We start from the raw sequence: 20688 nt of genomic DNA on the forward strand, positions 1-20688 counted from the left end.
TTTTAGTTAATCCTTAGTTAAAAACAAATGCTCAATAAAGATATTACGAGTAATTGATTATTAGTTTTATTCTTTATTTAAGTATAGTAAAGTATAAACTAGATTTGATTATCATTATTACTAATTTTTTTTTAATAGTAAACTTTACTGTAACAATAAAATTTTACCGATAATCGATAAGCTTTATATCCTGACAACAATATACTCACATATAGAAGTGTGGTAACTCTCGTGTTTTATACGTTTAACATAACAACATAATTACGTAAATATTTAAATTAAACCCAAACTGACCCACATAATAAGCGCTAAATTTGTAGCAGTAGGTATACCTTATGCTACCATTACTTAAACATACAAATTAACCGAAATATTTTATTGTATAATTGGCTCTTGGCAAAAAATAACGTAATCAATTCAATAACAATGATTGTGTTAGTATAATTAATATTTTATCTCCCATAAATATAATAAAAACGTGACACATATTTAACGCCAATTATAATAATAAACCAAATAATATACCAGGTGGATCGTTTTGTTAGTCCGTTCGATTTTAGCGCAGCAATGATCGCGAGAGTGAGAGTTAAGCTCGACGGTGCGCAGGCGCTTCCTGCCGCAACAAAAACATGCAGCTGCGTGAATCACACAGCTGTTTGATTCCATATTGCTCATTTTACATCGTTCCAGTTGATTTACCGTTAAGATTACTTGAACATGAAATTATGAATAATTTATCGAATCGCATGTTATAAAACACTACGCATTTCAATTAATAGTAGTGTAGTATCTTTTATGTTTCTATTCAATATCTAAAGTACGTTTCGCCTACATTACATACAACAAATCTTTGAAATAACTAAATATAAAAACCAATTCCATATTATGAAATAATTATAAAATTATAATATATTAATAATTTTGCATGTGAAAGTTCCAATTTGTTTTATTTCGATTAAGTTTACTTAGTGCACGTGAGTCACGCGCAAACACAGGTCTTGAAGTACGCAACGCAAGTCAGTCACAATAACAAGTACGAGTACATTCATTATTCGTCGCAACGACGCTATCCTATTTATCGTTTTATTACCCTCGTTGTTTTTGCTTCAGTGTAAACTAGCCAAGCTCGAACAAGTCATTTACACATCACACATACAAAGATTTCACTTTAAAGGAATCCTCTTTAACTTTCACCCCAAAAATATTAAACGTGAATACCATAATCAAAGTAAGTAAAAATGAAAATTCCTTTCCTATTTTCATAGTTAGCAATTTATCCAAATAAACAACTATTACAATTTGTATAATTGCTCATATAATATAAAGTATGTATATATCTTTAAATACGATGATAGAACCAGCAGGTAAATATTAATTATACGTTTAATATTTATCTGCCTTCGAAACTAATCTTTTGTCAGATTAATATGATTTGTAAAATGTTGATCGACAACGTATTTCTTTTTTCCGTACTCATAGAAGTTCTTATATTTTAGTCAAGACTTATTCTATCAGGTTACAAAACTTTTTAATTTTTATCCCGAAAATATAATAATTGACTAAAAATTATCTTCTTTGAACCAAACTTGTCTTACCAGATTATGACCCATACATACACTTTCTCCCTTTACATTACTATACGTAGACGAGAAAGGTAAAACATAAAAGATCAATCACCTAGATTCGTACATATACATTGATAGCGACTTTTTTGGAAGTCCGGTGGCGCCAACGACTGAATAAAAAAACCGGCTATCTAAAAATTTTTAAATTGTATTTCTTATAATCAATGCTGTAGAGTTGAATTTCCTGTGCTCAAATGGTATGCTACATGTATCAAAGAACGTGAGAACTGCATTGTATTTTAGTCGTTACGACATAACAGTTTAGGACCATTATGATATGGAGGCTTTAGTGCACGTGCAGTGATAGCCATATGGAAGCATGCTTCCTGCAACTTCTCTCAGATATAACACGTACGTAACGCAATTAGCACGAGTTCACGTGTTCTCGGAAGGATTAACTGGATTTATTTCAACTGGTCGGCTTACACTCGTTGGTTAATCTTATCTCTGACTGGATTCAACTGTTCGAATTTCAAATAAATTCTTCTAGGTAACTTTTCATAGCTGATGTTTTACGAATACAAATCTAATTTTGAGTAACTTTGTTACATCTTGACAAAAAGTTAAAAAGTAAAGAAAGTAAGTTACAGGTGGTATTAGTGCTATCGAGGCCGAGATGTATGACCAGTATACGTGGGTACCCATGTAGTTATCAGAAAAGGGTTAAAATCCGAAAAAGCACATATTTTTCATATGCTTGATATTATGTTTATAATTCATCTTGGGCTCGGTGATGTAAGAAAAGGTCGTAAATAAACCTGCAGATATCGAATGATTATAAATTTATGTATAAGTGTATCCCACACACTTTCCTCTTAAAGATGAGTAGAGCCCTTTTTACGACAAAGGATCATCATCTACTTTAAGTAAAATATTACACTTTATTATTAGTTATGACTTAATAAAATATTTAATCACACAAATGATTTGTCAACGGAAATAATAACGGATGTGACAAAATTATTTCGATGACTTCACTTACGCGCATTCAAATCGACAAAAAAATAAATTAACATTCAACATAATAATATAATACGAACTTCTTTTTAATGCAAATGACACTGGAGTCGAAAGAGACAACATAGTAGATACAAACATACTTGAACACGAGGAACGAAAATTGATACGTAAGACGTAATGAAATTCTATATGCCTGTACGTTTGTCGTTTCCTATTACATTGCCTTATGGGGGAAACAATATGATGCTTTAAATTCCTTTAAGGTTTCTCCATAATTATTTGGATTAGAAATAGAGACAAATAGATTTTAACAATCCGATCAATCTTTTAAAAGTCATATTCATCAGCTTTATACTTTATGTGAACTGATAATAAATTTAATTGAACTTGAATTTTTTACAAAAACTATTCTGAACACTTCGCATAGTTCTAAAGTAAGACCGATACTATTCCGATCACGACATCGGCAACAAGAGAAATCGCAAAGGTAGTAGGATTGCAAAAAGACGACCGAACGCAAGATCATCTGTAGGATACAATGAGGCAAGAACGATTTTCAAATAAAAAGCTGTCCCGACAATCGACGAACGAGATCAAGTAATAGTCCGTACAGAGGCAGAATGTGTGATTTATATTCTCGACAATATCTTTTTGTTTCACCGCATTGTCTTGGCGTTGACTAAGATGCGTATGGCGCTCGTAAAAAATTATTCAACTCGAACAACAAAGAGATAATTGATACAAGGCACAACGCTTATATGTATATGCAGATGATTATGAAGACTTGACAATCTATATTTAGGAATGATAATATAATCCTTAAAGACAACGCGTACAAAACATGCATTATTAAACGGTTTGCTGGAAGTGACTTTAACGTGATAGATGCTTTTAAAAGAATGTCTCGCTTGTCTCGTCAATATTTTATAACAGGCGAGGGTATTTTATAATAGCCGAGCGGTTACCTAACATAGTAGACACAATTTTATTAAAGTTTGTTATAAACGGATTCCTAGATTTTAAGTAATAACACCGTCCCAATTTGGTAAGAACGTGCAGTTCTAAATATAGCAGTTTAAACACTGGAGGGGAATTTCGAGGTTCAAAGACCTGGCGAACCGGCCTGTGTCTCAATAATGTAGGCATTTATTTAGATGAAGCAAGTTTAGGGGCTGATAATGACATTGATATTGACATGGAACACAAACACAAATTCTTAGTGCACATGCCAAAAATAATACTCTACGGTTACTGTATTTTGTTCTATCTCATGGCAAATTTAGAAGAATTAAAAAAAAACAAATATAATACAATCTCTTCGTCTATACTGCATTTATACTTAATAAAGTTTTTTCAATAATCATCATTATTCTCTCAAAAATATGGGATTTAGTATATTTAATACAACTTTTAACATTTTTTTAGACATTAAGGTGACACGCAATTAAGATGAAATTGGCCTTATCTGTGCATGAAACATATTTCCAAAATAATTGACAGTAATAAATAATAACGTTTATTTAGACGATACAAAAAAAAACGAAAGAAAGAACAGTTTTACCTACATGAAATAATTAAAATTACTGTTGAAGAAAAACAAAATAAAATACTTTCGCAATAAAAAGATTTCAAACAATTAATAAAGAATATTGAATATCCTCTCAATAAAACCATGTATCTTTATATACATATAATAATGTATTTTCTTACGTAATAAGTATGGTTAAATGTTACGTTTATATTCGAAACCATACTTTATAGAGTCACTAGATAGTATTATGCAAGGATGTCTTGTCGTTTGGCATGCACCCAAGTTTATTAATGTCTCCGGCTGAGCAAGCCTTAGATGCACTATTCAGCATCCTTTGTACTGATGAGTCAACGTTGTGATTCATTTTAATCATTTAAGTAATATCCTCATTATCTATCATTATATCTTAGTCTAAACTCTCCAATTTGTTTAGCCCAGCGGGAGTCGTTTTTTGTGATCAAAATTACAATTGATAACCATAGCTACATTGTTGTATAATCTGTAGGCAATTAACAAAAAAAATTAGGCAATTTAAAATGGCCTATATCTTTTTCACATGTGTATATTATAAACGAGACCATTATGAACTTTTATACAGATATATTCGTACTTTTTGCAAGTATAAATAATACGAGTCGTAAGAATTAGTCATCATATTTAAAAAATACGTACATTTCGTATACACTACACTAGTCATCTACATGATTAATTTGAAAAATTAATCATTTATTTATAAGAGCACAGAGATAAATCTTAATAAATACATCAGCAAAACTTGTCAATTTTTTTTTATAACACATGTAGGCGGACGGCTAAATGGGATACCTGTTGGTAAATGGTCACCATCGTACATATACATTGGCGCTGTATGAAATTTTAATTATTCCTTCCATCGCCAATGCACCACCAACCTTGGGAAACAAGATGTTATGTTCCTTGTGCGTGTAGTTTGACCGGCTCACCCTCCAAACCCAAAGACAACAATACTAAGTCTTGCTGCTCGGCGGTAGAATATATGATGAGTTGGTGGTACCTAACCAGACAGGTTTGCACAAAGCCCTACCACCAAGTAAGCTACTATTGCTCTATTCAATGTAAATTGATCTAAAAAATTTAAATGAATTATTTTCAATGCTAATTCCACTATAATTTTATTAACCAATTCAATTGTGTAACTAAAATAGATAATATATACTAATTTGCCGTTAACTCGTTCTCTGAGACACGATTTTCAGAGTAGTAACAATGAATCATAGAAAATATACGTATAGGTACGTTATAACGATACCAAACTCTCACTACAGTTTACTATGTGATTTCATTCGCCAAATTTATAATTTTAACACCTCCATATCTCCTTATGTATAATATAGAATAATTTGATATTTTATATTAAGACAAAAAAACTTCTTTATCTTGAATTGTCAACGAAACACATCACTGAAAAGACTTTTTTTACTTGTAACTTCATTAAAGCGCATTGCATTTATTTTTTAACTATTTTTAATTCGATTTCAATTAATTTGTATTTGAGAAAAGTTTCATATTTATTGTTGAGGGAGGTTTTAGTATGCAATATACAAAATAGGAAAGTCCTAATAACCTACATAGAAGAGCAAAATATAGATTAATAGTTATATGGAATGCAGTATTATGCGCATATGTTATGGGCATTGAGCAGTGCCAGATTAAGGGGAGGACAGTAAGGGCGGAACCCCGCGATACTCTACAATAAATTTTGATTGCGTTAGTATACAAAAAAAATAATGGCCATTTTAATAATTTTATAATTCTTATATTAAAATCAAAGTACATTTATAAAAAAAAAAATCTGTAAGGCTTTATCTTAATATACAAATGTGTAATATGTACTCAACGACAAGCTAGAACATATACATTAATATGTAAACTACTTACCAAAAAATAAGCTATTTTTTTACATAAATTATGTTTTTAATCTTAAGACTAACTGACTAGACAGCCACATCCCCGGTCAAACTCCTGGTTTGGCTAAGAAATTGTCGTTAACAGCCTGGGATTAAGGAATAGGCAGTCTCCCGTTTCTCAGTGAGAACGGCATGCCGTCCTGCGTTTTAAAATTTACTGGTCACGTCCGATTTGCCGACCTATATTATGAGACTGGCGGTATAGAGATTATTAGAGTTTGCAGTATAATATATCGCGCGGACTTGTGCCCTTGAGAATAGCTGGCCGAAATAGGTCAGGAGTATATCATAATCGTAGGATACAATTTCTGTATGTAACCCGAACAAAGACTATATGTTTCAAATGGTTAATTAGTAACTTTGAAGTGCGAGCGGCTAATGAATATCTGTCTAGAACTACACCATCAAAATAATCAAGTATCACGTTATCTCTCACAATTAGTGTCATCGCACGATAAATTGTATATACGTACATATTCGAAGGCAAAACGTTGAAATATCATCATATCTATAGCCTATTCCAATGGAAGTAGGAAAAAAGATAAAGAAACTTTTTCAATATTTCAAGGTATTTCATGCGATTTGCTAATAACTCAGCTATATTGTGCATTACTAAGAGTTTACTATTAATATACCTTTATATATAATACAACACAATCGCACTTAACTACTTTTTTCTACTTTAATTTTACTTCCAAAATTCCGATTACAGTTTCGTCGACGTTCAATCCGCCATTTTTTCGCAAATCCATAGTGAATATCATAGATTAATCAATAAACCAATGATATCGCGTCAATTTGCTGTCAAATGTTGTTTATTTAATTAATTCAGTTAATTCGTCATAGTGATTTTTATACATGATTATTACATGATTGGTGGTGTGCTAGGCAACTCAAAGGGTTACAGATCTGTCCTGGGTTCTAACCCCGAATCGCTGATGAAAAATGTTGGGTTTTTCTGTCAACAAATTCTCAGTAGTAACTATAGAAACAGTAGTAACTGAGACTTTCTAGAGAATAGAAGGTTTGAAGTTAACAGTGATGACTCTCCCGTGACTCTGAAATCACGTATAACCGTTGTTCCTGCGCCTGAATTCTCTCCAGTCGTGTCGGATCTCGTGGATGATATTAAAATGGAGATACAGAGAGTCCTCCTGAATTTGCGCACAAACTCGAATTCTATGATATATCCGGCGTAGTTATTTTAATTATTATTATTTAATATAGGTAGGCAGAGAGGCGTGTACTGTTCGAAATATTATCTGTCCATATCATCACCAATGCGCCACCAACCTTGGGAACTAAGATATGATGTCCCTTGTGGCTGTAGTTACACTGGCGCGCACTCCCTTTAAGCTGGAATATAATAATACTAAGTATTTCTGCTTGGCGGTAGATGCGTTATATATATAGTACCTACCCAGACAGGCCAACATCAGTTACGAGGACATCATCACGAAGTGTATCATATTTTGTACAACGTTGGAAAATGGTTATTTCTAATTAATCCACTTGAATTCGTCATAGTTCATATTGTGAAATCGTGTTAAGGATTGGATGTTATCTGTTTATACATTGGATTATGGATACCAGGAACAAGTGATTCACATCTTGCTCATTTTAAAAACTAGAACGAGAATCGTAAATATGTATTCATCACCTAACTATAAGTGTTTCCGTTGCTGAATGAGATTGTTACTTTTAGTATTTATCTGAGGAAAATAATCGTATAATATTTCATACATCTAAAGTAAATCGACCTACTAAAAATATTTAATTTGAATTATTTTAATATATAGAACTTTTTTTATAAAATCACGTAAATTCGAACTCCATTATTTAGTTAATTTAAGAATTTATAAATTATTGCATGGTTATGGCTATTTTAACTATAATATACATTATTAATATAATGAAATTACTTTTTACTTTTCCTTATTATATTATTTCTATTATAATTTTATATATATGTTGTATATATATATATATGTATAAGTATTCTGCGTATAAATATACTGCATCGTTTTAATGTCTTTCTTGGATTTGTATGTGTTAATGTTTTCTCGGCGTCAGTAGTTACATTGCGTGTTACGTCGCTTGCCTAGCTTGAATATTCAGCATTTTTTCAAATAAAATATTCAGCTTAAATACCGTCGTAAGTGATTACAATGAAATTATTTATGTGGTTATTTATGGTACGTCAATTTCCTTCTTGACATTTTCCTGGTTATGATTAAACTGCTATAGTGAGCTTATCTTGTATTTTAGTTCATTTAATAATATTATTTATTCTCTTTATTCGAAATCTCTATCAAAATATAGGCAATTTATTCAAGTAAGCTCCTTTTTATTGTTATTTTACATGATTACATTTTATTTTATTTTTATCTAATGTAAAGCTACCACCGATTCGAAATGTAAACTCTACCAAGAAGAACCGACGTTTAATAGATGACTAAAGCCGGAAATGTAATTTATTAAAGCAAGTAAATCAAATTTGTGGGCATTGAAGAGGGTCAGATTTTGGCAATAGGCGTGTACGGAACTGCAAAATGTAAAACTCAAACAGGGGTAGAGTCGATCATCAAAAATTAGTAATAAATAGTTTCGTGTACACAAATTCCGAAATATAAACCGATTAAATGATTATACATCTTATTAGATCTTACTTACCTTATGAAAACAACTGGCGTGCGAAACGCCGGTATTCCAAATGATAAGTATATGGTACACACTGCACTGAAAATAACACACCCACTTAGATTATTATTATACTGCACTATGGATAAAACAACAGCTGGTTATATTTTTTTCGGGGCTGTCATATATGTCCTTGAGGGACGCGGCACGCCATGTTGTTTTGAGGACGGGCGCGTGGCGACTGCGCGCAGCCGCCCTTGTGCGACGCATGCTCACTGCGTCACCCCTGTCTCGCCCGCGCTCCCATCCTTCCTTCCTTGTTCCTGGTGCAACGAGCCACAGATTAATGAAACGTATTAAACAGTACATCTTCATAAACTTTTCTATTTTAGGTTGAAAATTTTACTAAATAACAAAATTACGAAACAAAAATTTTCAAATCTCTATTGAAGATATCTGTGATACATAGCTTGAGAAACGAACGATATCCTTGAATATAAATTAGTACGAATAAAACTGAAAAGTCTTTTTAAATATATAGTAATAATTTTTTTTTAAACATTTAAATAAGTAAATGTTGGAGTTACTCTACATTTTTATTTATTTATTTATTATAAATATATACGACTCTCTAAGAATGACAATAATATGTAAATATACTTAGTAAATAAATAAATAATGGAATTTATATGATTTAGCTTACACCGCCTAGAGAAAAAAATATTTCAGTTTCATTCAATGTTACAATTGTAACAACTACAATAAAATATAGATTACTCACAATATTATTTTTCAATAGTACAATAATAAGGCCCAATGTTTTTGATCTTTAGTTAGTTTGGGTATGTACATATTTTACTCAGTATACCTTCATAACCACTCAGTGTATGATCAAAAATACAAAGAACCACCAACAATAGATGATTTGTTGTCGCTTTTCCCCTCTACTTGTTGAGGGCCCTTTTTTATTGTTTTTATCATAAATATACAATGAAGCTGTCTGCCATTAGTTACTATTATGTTACTAAAATTAGCTTACGAGTATTTATAAGCAACAAAATGTTTAATATCCATTACTGTAATTGTAAACATCACAGTGACTGAAAGCGGTTCATACGAAGCAATGTAAAACAAAACGTAATAATTATCTTGGTTACGTTAAAAGCCAAATCCTTCAATGATTTTACATGTGTGGGTGGAGACATGATCTAGAGATGCACGCAGGCAGTTTGCCTACGCGTCTTCATTGAAGCCTTTTACTAGTAAGTTTACATTTAATAAGTCATTCAAAAATCAGGCTTCAATCATTGAAATAAGGATCACGTAAGCATTTTAATTTTGGTGAATCTTCGAACAAATCAAGTTTAATATCTTAGCTTATATTATTTAGTGGCTTTGACTAGTATAAAGTAACGCAAATAATGTAAATGATTCACTGCTAGAAAAAAATGTTTTGATGAAATTATTTGAAAATGAGTTTATTCCATTGCGGGTTGATGGATAGTGGATACGTCTTACGTACAAATTCAAGTGGCATAATTCATTCGGGTTGGGTTAGGATGTTTCTTTGATTCACCGCCAAAGGACATCGTTAAAACACAAATTAACCACATAAAAACTTTGTAACACGTTGTTATATAGAAAGTGTGGAATTCAAGTAGGTAGTAATATGTGATAGGAATAATTATTTAGTTAATTTAATACTGTTTAGTATTGAATACTGGCATAAATATTAAAAAATATATATATTTTCACTGGAACTTTAATATTTTTTTAGAGTTTCGTCGCCAAATAACAAAAATAAAACCATTATACTTTCGTTCGATCCGTTTGTTCATATTTCGCATACACTTTTCTTGGAGATTATATTTATTCATACAAAATTGTTCAAATTCTTAAGGAAGGTTCTTTTCAAATTATCTTTAAATCAGTATAAAATTGCATAGTATTATTACGAAATGAATATATTTAATGGTACACCAGTATCTGAAGGCTGAAAAATAAGTCAATGCAAATAATATTTTACAGAGAGGATAATGAAGTTTGGAAATAATATTTTTAGTTAATTCAATGACAAAATTATAGTCGTAAACGTCTTAAAAAGTCGTTTACTATGTTCTGAAATTAAAAAAACTTAAGGCATTGGGATTTTACGAATACTTTCTTAAGTTGGTGGACAGGGCTTTGTGCAAGCCTATCTGGGTAAGTACCCGTCACTCATCACATATTCTGCGATTGGCGATTTTTGTGTTTTTGGCTATTTGCTTTTCGCAAATTACAATAATAAAACTAGTGTTATTTTTATTTTTGTTAGTTCATCGGTCTTTTTGTTCGGTGTAATCTTCATAACAATACAAATGTACATATAATATATAAGTAGTAGGTATCGTTTCTTTATTTCATCAAAATTAATAAAGTCAATCAAAATTTATAACACCTTAAAGTTTACGTACACATTTATTTACTATTTTAGGCTTATTTAGCTAAATATTAAATGCTGTAATATATAATACAAGCGTGCCACCCCGCCGACCAATGGCTACATACTCTGCATTGATACTGCTCGAGGATAGAAGATGATGAGTAAGTGGCGATGAGATATCTTTTGGTTTGATTTGCTTACCAGCTAGGTCTGTAAACCAGTGCATACGTCTCTAAGAGTGCTGTTTATACATTTTAGATTTTATGTAACTATAAAAATAACCTTAATCTCAGGGAAGGCTCTAGAAACATAAAATAGAGAATTTTTAATTTTCTTCTATAAGTGTTGACAACGAACATCGATGTACGGATAAATCCAATATGGTTTTTGTTACATCGTTTTTAATACAGTATAACATCAAATAAAATATATATTTAATCCATTTAACTTTATGGCTTATGACCGTCAAACAGTTTCTGGCTTGTTAAGCCAAATTAATAGATTAAAAAAATATGTACATAAAATGTTAGTTGTCAGTCAACAATCTGTCATTGTCATTCTTCAGATATCAAAACGTCAGTTATAACATATGTTTAATCTCAACGTTAGCATTTTCTAGGTTTTCATATTTCTAAAGAGATTTCCTTGCACAAAAGCCTTCAGGCTTGAAATACCTTCCAAGTTAATTTAATAAAAATAAGGCACTATGCCCGAAGACACGAAAAAAACTTCGTAAGTATTAAGAAATACTTATAATAAAGTAGATTTCTCGTGCGTTGTACCATTAATGATAAATACTTAAATGAATTGCAGACAAAAAGGCAAAAGTGATCCTAAAGAGCAGCGACGAAAACGGCAGGGCCGGCATAATGCTGCTCCTGCTGAGAAGAAAATAGAAAAAGTACCAGAACCACCAAAGGGTAGATACTATGTTAAAATATATTTGTCATCACATTAACATTTACATCGAGACAACCTACAAAATAAATTTAATTAGGAGATGCCAAATAAAAATAAATAAAAATTAAAAACAATTAAAATTTGATATTTTATACATTCATTTCAAAATTATTAGAATTCTATTGAAGTCAAATTGTTGCCTATGAAATTCTACATATCATTTAAAATTTTATTAAGTAGACATACTTATGACACAAACTAGGTAGGTATTTAAAATTATATTATTTGAGTTGTTAAATAGGATTTTGGTTATCAATACAAAAGACAATTATTCAAACTCAAAAACTATACACCAAACAAAATAATGTATGACTATAATTAATTAATTATATATCATTCAATATTGGTTTTGCTGTGGTTTAGTCATTAATACAACTTAATCCTTATTAATAATATATTAATATGGGATATCTACATTTGTACAATTCAAATTTTAAAAGAATTACTTAGGTTTTATTTACCTAAATTAAAAAAAAAAAAACAAAAGTATGTGCATTTTCGGATAGCTATATAGCCTAATTGTGTAAATCCTTCTTCACACTTAAACAACTGAACAAGCTGTAATACTTCAACATTGTACAATTTTTTTTAATAAAAATAATTATGTGTTTAGGTAACTTGATAACCCTTAAATATTGTACAAAATGTTATAAAAAATTACCATAATACAATTATAATTAAGTAAAATATTTTTTTTTACAGTTGTGGAGCCTGAAAAACCAGCCTATGTACCTCCTGGACCTGAATTTTACCAGAGCCTAAAAAGGGAAACAGACGAGATACTAAAAATTACTGAAGAAGCTAACACAAAATACAAGAAGAAAGAAATTCAAAGTAATTGGGCTAAGTATGAAATGCCAATTGAGTCTTATGAAGAAATTGAAGAACAAGAAAATCTAGGAGCTGACTATGAGGTTTTATATATTATTTAAAAAATGGGGTTTTTATTTGATTTTGTATAAATTGATTGATTATTGATATGCACTGTCAGACTTTATCATTTTTCACTATATGATTCCTTGTCTAATGTCTTGATTGAACCCAGTATATTAATTACTTTGATTGAATGCCACTAGGCAAATCTTATTAGTAAAATCGCACTTATAACTTTAAATCATTCGTTATTTGCGTGAGCTATTATTATTATTGAAAATAGGCTGTAAATAGACGTTCAAATAGACTTTTATAAGCAATTTTGAATCAATTTGCAATAGTGTGTTTAATGAAAAGCTGCCATTAGTTCGGAATGTTGATTCTACCAAGAAGAACTAGCAAGAAACTCAGTAGATATTATTTTCCAATTAAAATCGATATTTAATAGGACAAGTTAAATTACTTATAAAATCACTATTCTTTTCAGGCTCTCATTCAAGCATCTTTCTCAGTGGGAGGACATTTCCAATTTAAACATGAGAAATCTTGGGACATCACAACAGGACCAACACCATATGATAAATATTTTGACATTAATATGGAAAATCTTAATGTAGCTCTCTTAACAATACCATTTTATGAAAGAAATGATTTTGATAAAAGTTTATTTAGTGAGAGTGATATACAAAGCATGGATCACAGAGCCACAAAATTCAAACAAAAGTACTATAATGACAAGAAATACACAACACCAGATCTAGAGGCTCAAGAAAGAATATTAAATAACTTGACAAAGTCTGATAATAACAGTGAAACTAGTAATAACCATGAAAATAATACACAGCTAGATAATGTAATTGATGATCAAAAAGAAATTATAAATACTGGACATGAACATTATGAACCAATAAATATTTTCTCTACTAAAACTGTGACAGATAATAGAAATAAAGATTCAAAAGAAGATTCTGTAGAAGAAAATATACCTAATAATTCAGATGATTTTATAAATAATGTAAATAAAATAACTATACATGAGGAAAATAATACCACCATACCCCTTGAGACTGAAGCAGTTGCTGAGAAAGAACGTAAAACTATAGAAAATGAAGTAGATAGTAGTGACTTTGATTTTATAGGAGAGGACAATTTTAGTGATAAAGAAAATATTACTAAAGTTAAATCAGAAATTACATTAAGTCAAGAAAACTTAATGCCAAAGACTATAGAACTACCAAAAGGTAATGTTCATACTTTTAAAATAATAATACACTTAATTTCCTTGATTTTTCTCATTTCTTACTATTTCCTGTTAGACTATATTATTCCCAAAAACAAAATTGCGTCTCAAGTAGATACTTACCGAAATTACATCCGACATAAAACACCTCATCCTCTCAATGTTTTCCCTCACTGACTGGCCTTCATGGGATTAATTATTATAAACACAAGTTAAGAACGTGAATACCTGCGCTCGCTGGGTTTGAATCCAATCCTTGGTAGCCTCGCTTTAAAATCTAATTATTTTTATTTTTGCAGCACCAAAAGATTATTCAATCAATCTTCCTAAGGACCCACCTAAGAATCCAATAATTGAATCTCCCGAAGATCTCGAAAAATGGCTTGACGATTTCTTGGATGGTTAACATATTCAGAGGCAGGCCGTGGATCACCCGTCGAGATCATTTATAATCTTCATTTATAATATTCATTAAGAATTCGCGAAATAATCACGTTTTGGATGTCGGCAAAGTTGTTATCGGAGCTTTAGAAGCACAATTAAAGTGGGCAAAAGTAGTGGAGTGGACTTAGTGTTCCCTTATATATAAAGATATATTAACCAAGAACTGTCTGTAGTGCATAATACACCAAAACTATAAACAAATCGCATTTAATATATAAAGCCAAGGTTTATTTATCTTTACCAGGTTCTTTCGATTTCAGTTTTGATCGTATTTGTTTTTCCGTTGCCGAGTACCTACTCGCATACTATAATTTAAAATATTCATATTGTGTAACGAGTGATATTAATTTGATAAAGATAACATAGGTGTATAAACAAACGATATGTACTCTAATTCCAAATTAATCTCATTGATAATAATTTCTAGCATTGTAAAGTTGTTTGATATTTATTGTTAGGTGCTCAGCCTTTTTTAAAGCTTAGCGTTAGTTGTGCGCGTTCAACCATTCAACTTACACCAGCTTTATATAATATGTCTAAATTCGTTTTGTACAATTATTATTTATTGTCATTAATGTTATTAGTACCTAATATAATGGTAATATAAATAAAACACTCTACATTTTAATATTTTTTTATTTAAAAACATATATTACCAGTTTTTTATTTATTCTTACACAAATTTAGTCCATATATATATTATACAGTTACAAGGATTAGAAATGTTCACCGGGAAAATATCTTCATATATATAGTCAACCTGCGGACCCCTGACTTTGTTTTGACTGATCCTGCTATATTACCCGGCAAAATATATATAGTTATTGCAGCTCAGGATCAAGGAAGGTCAAACTGAGGCCCGGCCCGCACTATACGCGGTATCGTAGTTTAATTTTATCTTTTACCAACTTAGAAAACAAATAATATCAGGTAGAACAATCAAATGATATTCGAAATAAATGTGTAATCAAAATATAAAAATAAACAAGCAACGTACAGACAGTATATACAATTATCTCCGAAACTATAGATCCGATTACCTAAAAATTTAGCATAGTTTTCTGCAACTGGAGGGTACTTCCCCTTAAAGTTAAACTGTGTGTATGGATTGGTGATGAATCTTACCCTCACGAAGTCGGGATGGATAGCTAGTTCAATTAAATTTTATGTAACGATATTTTTTATTTAATATCATCCCGCAAAAATAAACGTGGTGAGCACTAAAAAAAAATTGAGCTGGAATTAAACAAAATATTTGTTAGTCTTAGGAAACATTGTATTCCGATCACAATTACGGTTACAGAAGACAAGATGGTCAGATTTCTGATTTTGGAAATCAAATGGAAAATAATTACGCGTAGCAGTCAGTTTTAGTAAGTCGAAATCATCTCTTCTTTTCACGTACAAATTGTTTTAAAAAGACTAAAGCAGGTAAAATAGGATTTTTTTTACAGAAACTAATACAAAAATTATAAGGCTGATTTTAATATGTAGTACAATTAGTTATGAAAAATATGATATATTTTTACTTATAAATTATTAGGGGAAAAAAACGATCCATCGCTTCGTTGACTTTTTATTATTAATATTAAACTTACTAGAATGTTGATTACAATATTCAAATATAATTTTGCGACCTCTATTTTTATACGTGGAATAACAACCAAAACAATATTTTAAATACGAAGTTGTTATCACGACTTTTCTTCATATTAACGTTTATTATGATATAAAGTCCACTCGACGAACAATTCTAATTCGAAATCAGAGTGTATGTCTAATTTTCTTGTTCCGTGTCTGTATATTATTTTTTCCTGTCCCAATGTTCCTGAAGGCGATGACTAGTTTCCTGGAGATAACGTCGTAGGCAATAATTTTTACATGTATTGCCTTAATTATAATCACTTCACAATTATTTGTACATATTAACCATCACTTTAACATAGAATATACAAAACTGTTCACACTCGATTGCAATGCATCAATAATTACACAGAAATTCAACTACTAGTCACAAAAACAATGTCTTGACTCAGGTCGTATCAAGTTGTATGTTATCCCAACTGTAAATTAAAGAAAAAAACATTTGATAGAAATATTAAACTAATTCAGTGACTTTAAAAATTTGTATACTTACACTGCCCATTGCTCCCACACTTATAGGTAAGTTAAGTAAAAAAAAAACAGACCATAATTAAAGACACTAGAACATACTAAAATATAAAACCAAGAAAGATATGGAATTTTAATAAACTAAAAAACATTTTATTTATTTCAGAGAAGTAACCCAAGACTCCAAAATAACTAATTTGCGTTTTTTTTTTGCACACATTTTAGTCTATATACAGAAGTTGACAAATATTTTTAACAAGTAACAATTACACTCAATCATGAATTTTAATAAATCCATGAAATAAATGTCTGTCTTTGCAGATCAATGTTTAACACAAAAACTATTTACAAATAGAATAAAAATAATTTATTAAGATAATATACAAAGAAATTCATATTAGGATTACATAATATTGTGACGAAATTAATGATAAATTATAATACAAAGTAATAAAATTCAGCACAAACAAAAATCTCGTTGTTTTAATTCAAGGACAAAATCCTCAAACTTTTATTATAATTGGAATCTATAATAATCAGCTACAAAGCTTACAATCGAGACTTCGTTTCCGCTTTAACATTTAATAGCGATAGTTGTAATGATTGCGATATTGTTTATCACTCCCTCTGTCGTCGTAGTCGAAACCTTGCGTATGACGGAATTGGGACGATGAGTGTGCTGGTTCTGTCTGCTTCAATGTCTTGGCTCGTGCTGCAAGCTGTGAAACAAGTTGCGCAGGAGTCATGTGAGCAATCGAAATATTCGCACCTTCAGCTATACCACCAGTTGGGTTGAACATAGATTTCGAGCTAACCAAACGTTGTTCTTCAACCTGCGTATGAACTGTACATGAAAATTGTTCACGATCGATTGATGTTTCGGCATTTCTAAACTTTGTATTTTCACGAATCTCACACACATCACAGAAAGGCCTTGTAGTTTGCACCGCTGCGTCCTTCGTATCCTTCTGCATCTTTTTCGTTCTTCCAACAACCTTCTCGATGTCGAGCGTAGCTATGATAGAATCTACGATGAGCTTGTTCTGCCGAGCGACTGCTGATGAATCATGTTTGGTGAAGTGAAAATCCATAGTTTCTTGACGCTTGAGAGGTGAACAAAACTTTGGAGCAATTTGTTTTCGTTCAGGGCCAATAAGACTGTTATTTATTAACAGTTGATTTGGCACCATAATGTTGCCAAGCCTAGACATGGCGTTGTGGCAGCGGTTCAAAACTGGAAACACAGAAGTTTCGAGAATGTTTACATTGTAACACTTAGAATACTGTTGCAGGTTCTGTTATTTAAAACATAAGACTTTCACATTATCGCCATACTAAGGAAAGTCAAGTTTAGCAAAAAGTACCTAAAATAAACTGCATGTGAGTTAGAGTACCTATCAAAAGTATTTTCAAAGATTGGGGTAAGATATTTAAAATAAAATAATTAATATTTGTAGAATGATTTTTCCATATTTCTGTTCTTTGATTAAAGATTGATTCTTTAGGAATAAATATTATTATTTAATTCGAAAATGTAAACATTTATAAATTATTACCCACCAGCTACTCTTGCATGGGTATCCATAGATTGGCATAAACCTGTAATGATAAAAATTAAAATAAAATTCCTGAACATAAATGGTTTAATGCAGACTTTAAAATGAAACAAAAAATTTAAAGGTAATTAAATATAAATTAACAATAAGAAATTTAGACTTACAGATAAAATAATTAGTACTGTAAAAATATTTATACCTTTATTAGGAGCCAACTTCAAATAGTCTTCACGTGATAATTTGCCATCTGCAACCAGCTGTAAGGTTAAAGTTTATGTAAATTTGAATAATGAATGCATCATTTGTACAGATAAGAAATATAATTACTTTTGCTAAGGCATCAATTTGTGTACTCTGCATAGAGTCTGGTATATTTTGGATTGCAGATTGATTTGTCATAGCCGGTAAAACAATGTGCTGTGGAGGAATGCTTGCAGTTGGTTGAACGGGGTTAAAAAGTGACGGATCTGAGGATGTCGGGGGAATGATTGGGGGTGGTACAGGTTGAGGAACTGGCATAACAATTGGTGGAGTTGGTTGAGTTCCATATTCATATGGAATTCCATAACCACTGTACCCTTGAACCTGTGTATAGGAATAATTAGGTGCATCTCCATACTTAACAGGGACGGGATTAGAGTACTGTGGTTCTGGTTCAACCTGGTAGGGCATTTCAGTTTTAACACAGGAATATTCAGGTGGGGGAAGATAATCCTTGGGGTAAAGGAAATCATCTCTCCCTGATTTATTGTTCGATGACTGCGATCGATGATGTTCTTCTCTTTCATGTCTTCGATCAGGTGAACGTGATCGTGATCGTGACTGATGACGATATCGCTTGTATGGTGATCTTGATCGATGATCTCGACGGTATTCTGGACTTACTCTTCGAGGACTATATCTATGATATTTACGAATATTTTTGTATGGACTATGATATCGTATATTGGACCGCATCGTTCTATGTGGACTATGATGTGGTCGTCGTGGGCTACCATGCATACGCCTATATCTTGGAGGCGAGTCTCGCCGCCTCATGGGAGAATCACCACTATAATGCGCATGCTTAAAGCGATGTTCTCTAACTGGTGAAATGGCATCACTTTTATTAACAGATAAACGTTTTTTGGCTTGAACAGTTTTATGATCTTCAAAATAGTCTTCAAGTTCAGTTCCAGGTGGACATAAGTCACTACCAGACTCTAAATGCTTAGCTAAGTACTCCTTTACTTTTACTTCTTTATCTCTTCTAATGGCTTCGTTTGTCTTGTTTGGATCGCGTCTACTGCCAGGCTTAATATAGTCATCCAAGTGATCACTTTCAGGTCTATGTCGACTACTTTGTTGGTTATGAGAAGGAGACCTATTTCGCCTCCACTTTGACCTGTCTTCTCTGGTGTCGTCCTCTTGTCTAACTATTAATTCCCTTAAATCCCGAACGTTATCGACTGCTAAATTTATATTTCGCGCCCGTGAACCGACCGCTTTTTTGTCTTCATCGTCCCAACTATCGATCACACTAAGACCTTCCATAAATTCTTCCTTATTGAAATCATCGAAGAAATCACTCGGAATATCTTCACCATCAGAAGAACCTCTTTGATTTTCCATTAGGTTATACTATATTAATTTATTAAACTGAAGGACAATATTAATCTTTATTATTACGTACAAACCGAAGTACGCGAATAAAATACTACTAAAAAGAGTATAGTATATATGAGTATAAAATCTTAATAATAGTAAAACTTGCAACATGCAAATACGGCCACTATAAATTCACTATTTGACGTAAAAAATACATCAAATGAGTATAAGAAAAAAATTATATGATACATTTACATAACCCTTAACTATTGAAACGATCGAAATTAGTTTCCGTTTTTGCAAAGGTTTACAATTTGAAACCTCTAAAGCAATCAGTCAATCACAATTCACAAATAGTCAAACCTCAACCACAGAGTTTTATGTTTTAACTTTTGATTTGATTTGTCTCTTACTTGATATTCCATAGAGTTGAATTAAAATCCTATGACTTTTAACGTCCACATGAATTCTAACATAATTTAAAGTGCCATTCACACGGAGCTTTGCTATTGATTTTATTGAATTTAATATATATTTTAATGGATGATATTGTATGTTGAGTATATTTATGGACCCGACTCTTAAAATTTATATAGATATAAAATTTATATAGATATTGTATGAAATAAATTTATATAGATATAAGCTATAGAGTTTAACAGAGTAATGTGAAAAAGCCCTTTCGCGGATGGCTAATTATATACTCTATCTGATTCGTTTTACCCTAACAACTATCATGTATTAAGGCTTACCTTCAGCAGCGCCAATTATTGTTTATACATTTTGACACAA

The 20688-nt window shown here is 31.2% G+C and overlaps 4 protein-coding genes across 4 annotated transcripts in view; 2 read left to right on the forward strand and 2 right to left on the reverse strand.

Annotated features, from left to right (window-relative positions):
• Positions 1-8957, reverse strand: part of LOC113398432 (disheveled-associated activator of morphogenesis 1) — a 122337-nt gene extending 113380 nt beyond the window's left edge. Inside the window, exon 1 of the mRNA XM_064217060.1 lies at positions 8736-8957. The gene's annotated coding sequence lies outside the window, so the exon portion shown is untranslated. The remainder of the gene's footprint in view (positions 1-8735) is intronic.
• The window catches only part of LOC113398427 (tetra-peptide repeat homeobox protein 1-like), a 306660-nt gene that overhangs the window by 22720 nt on the left and 263252 nt on the right, over positions 1-20688 (forward strand). The window lies entirely within an intron of this gene.
• On the forward strand, positions 11678-15137 carry LOC113398434 (hybrid signal transduction histidine kinase A). The gene is made up of 5 exons (XM_026637178.2): positions 11678-11856; positions 11938-12044; positions 12787-12998; positions 13445-14198; positions 14497-15137. The coding sequence occupies exons 1-5, from the start codon at positions 11831-11833 to the stop codon at positions 14601-14603; spliced, it is 1206 nt and encodes a 401-aa protein (XP_026492963.2). The 5' UTR covers positions 11678-11830; the 3' UTR covers positions 14604-15137.
• Positions 17106-20278, reverse strand: LOC113398433 (uncharacterized). The gene is made up of 4 exons (XM_026637177.2): positions 18637-20278; positions 18509-18566; positions 18314-18352; positions 17106-17987 (listed from the first exon to the last, which is right to left on the reverse strand). The coding sequence occupies exons 1-4, from the start codon at positions 19918-19920 to the stop codon at positions 17335-17337; spliced, it is 2034 nt and encodes a 677-aa protein (XP_026492962.2). The 5' UTR covers positions 19921-20278; the 3' UTR covers positions 17106-17334.

Source organism: Vanessa tameamea, chromosome 15, assembly GCF_037043105.1.
Source record: "Vanessa tameamea isolate UH-Manoa-2023 chromosome 15, ilVanTame1 primary haplotype, whole genome shotgun sequence".
In the NCBI taxonomy this organism is placed as follows: Eukaryota; Metazoa; Arthropoda; class Insecta; order Lepidoptera; family Nymphalidae; genus Vanessa; species Vanessa tameamea.